Raw genomic sequence first — 2,565 nt, 5'->3', positions numbered from 1 at the left:
GCTGGATTACAGGGGTTAAAAATGACTTTAGAAAGATAGCAGCATCATTACATTATTTTTTGACAGAGATTGGTAGCTCTATTAGTAAAATCTATTGGCTTTAGCAATTTTTGTTGCATTACACGCCAGTGGTGACCATTCAGAAATGGGAAAAAGCACTTTTCAAGTGTTTTCTCCAAAGTTTGCATGCCTGTAACTCAAGAAGTTTTACAGATATTTTAATGCCCTTTTAGATTTTGGGTCTTAACAAACTTTCTTTTTGGCAACTTCATTTTTAAGACTCTATATGGTTAAATTCCAGCAATATTGGAATCTCAATATGGCTCCAAGTGTAAATAGTGGAATTTCACACATTTTCAGTGGACAAAAAGCAAATGTGGGTCACTTTGCATTCAGCTGATGCTTACTGTATTTAAAGGGAAATGTCTTGAGAAAAAAAATAACGTTGAAAGTAGAAATGAAGCTTGTTTCCCTCAATCAGAACAATTGCATGGAACGGTCGCCGTGATTTTGCCAAGACATGTTCCTGGATCAACATCTTTTGTTGATCCTGGATCAACATTACTGTCCAAAAATACAGACTTAACCCAATCCCTACCCCTAAACCTAACCCTACCCATAATTTATTCCTAAAATCAGAGGGAAATGATAGCTGATTAACAAGGGTATAGAAGCACCTAATCCTGATTGTAAGTCTAAAACTGATATTTCCTGAAAAGTTATCTCTCAATTCTGATTGGTTGATTGGAATGTTGTTCCAGGATCAACAAGGATGTTGATCCAGGAACATGTTGTACTTGGTGAAATCACGCTCACCTGCATGGAACATACATGTCTAAGTGTTAAATATACATCCATGACGTTTATTATCTTGGCTTTCATCACTATACATGTTTATCTTTCTTCAGATAAAAATATGGACAAAGTCAAACATTTGAGGCAGGAACATTTCTGAAATTTGGTTGATTTGAAAAGGAATGACCCAATAGTAGGGCCTTTTGCACCGCGGGGACCTTTTCATAGTACCAGAACTAATTGTGGAACTACCCGCTTTTTGCAAGTATGGAGAACAGCGATAGATGGACGGACGCTGAAGTGCAGGCACTTGTAGCAAATGTAGCACTGCCAGTTGTCGTTGGAGATTCTTAGTCCTCCTTTCCGTTCTTTCAATCACTTTACGTATACGTCTACTTTCCATGTCCATTATTGTGAAACCCGCGAGACACAACAAAAACACAGCTCCGATCACAGCGTCCTCCATCCTCCTGTTGTTAATGTTGTTCTTCTTTGTTTCTGTTATTGAACGCCGCGCACTAATGACGTCGCTGTCGACCGGCTTACGTCACTTCTTAGTACATACTGTCGGTGCGAATGCAACTCTTTAAATGGTACTGGGAAATAGTTGGCGCAAAATCGTCCCAGTACTTTAGTACTGTACATTTAATTCTGGAACTAAAGCGGTGCGAAAGGCCCTAATGATCAAAACTGTAGTGAGCACAACATGTTATGCAAATGCAGATGTATATTAATGTATAAGTTATTCTGCCAGTTTCTAGCCGAATACATACTGTAAGTTTACTTCAAAGAACCTGCATGATATTTATTGTTGAATAAATTTGGAGGGACCATAACAATGTAATTTTATTTGTATGTAGTCCTGGCCTGATGAAGGTCTTTCACAGATATCTGCATATAATTCCACAGACACAGTAATAATTGAACTGACACTGTTGAGAAGTTTCCATCCTCCTTGTTCTTCTGATGCTGTTCATATTCCAGTGTGTTAAACTGTCCACTGCTCTTCAGAAAAATCCTGCAGGTCTTGCACATTCTTTTGTTTTCCAGCATCTTCTGCACATTTGAACCCTTAGCAGTAACTGTATGATGTTGAGATCCAGCTCTCACACTGAGGACGATTGAGAAACTCAAACACAAACATTGCAAAAGATTCAAACACTCGCTGATGCTCCAGAAGGAAACACGATGCATTAAGAGCCGGGGGTGAAAACCTTTTGAATTTGAAGATCAGGGTAAATTGAACTTATTTTGTCTTCTGGGAAACATGTAAGTATCTTCTGGAGATTCTGAAGGGCAGTACTACATAAAAAAATGATATTTAGGCAAAATAAGAAAAATGTACACATCTACATTCTGTTCAAAAGGCTCTTAATGCATCGTGTTTCCTTCTGCAGCATCAGTGAGCATCTGAACCTTCATAAATTCAACTATTATTTTCTCATGTGGACTATATGTGAATGTCTTTTATGTGAAATATCTTATTCAGGTCAGTACTAAATGAAAAAAGATCTTGCATTTTGTATGATCCCAGTTATTTTGGTAAAATAATGAACACACACGCAGATACTGTAAAGTGTATGTAAAATTTTGACCACAACTGTAGCTTATGTAGTTTCAGAAGAGCAGTACTTAAAAATAATCGTATCTCTTATATAGACTTGTGCCGGTATTCGGTAATGCGATGTATCACGGTAATGAATATGCACGATATTGTTATCGTGGGCTCTTCTAAATACCGTGAATAATTATATATTACAAGTTATTCAG

General features: G+C 37.4%; 1 protein-coding gene across 1 annotated transcript in view; it reads left to right on the top strand.

Moving 5' to 3' along the window:
• The window catches only part of LOC107699612 (neurexin-2-like), a gene marked incomplete at its 3' end in the record, with an annotated part of 357,587 nt that overhangs the window by 6,700 nt on the left and 348,322 nt on the right, over positions 1–2,565 (top strand). The window contains exon 4 of the mRNA XM_016500932.1: positions 2,417–2,423. Within this exon, the coding sequence (XP_016356418.1) occupies positions 2,417–2,423 (7 nt within the window). The remainder of the gene's footprint in view (positions 1–2,416; positions 2,424–2,565) is intronic.

The sequence above is a fragment of the Sinocyclocheilus anshuiensis genome, unplaced genomic scaffold, assembly GCF_001515605.1.
Source record: "Sinocyclocheilus anshuiensis isolate Anshui unplaced genomic scaffold, SAMN03320099.WGS_v1.1 scaffold350, whole genome shotgun sequence".
In the NCBI taxonomy this organism is placed as follows: Eukaryota; Metazoa; Chordata; class Actinopteri; order Cypriniformes; family Cyprinidae; genus Sinocyclocheilus; species Sinocyclocheilus anshuiensis.
The sequence above is the reverse complement of the archived record's forward strand: the minus strand, read 5'-3'. Positions and strand labels throughout refer to the sequence as shown.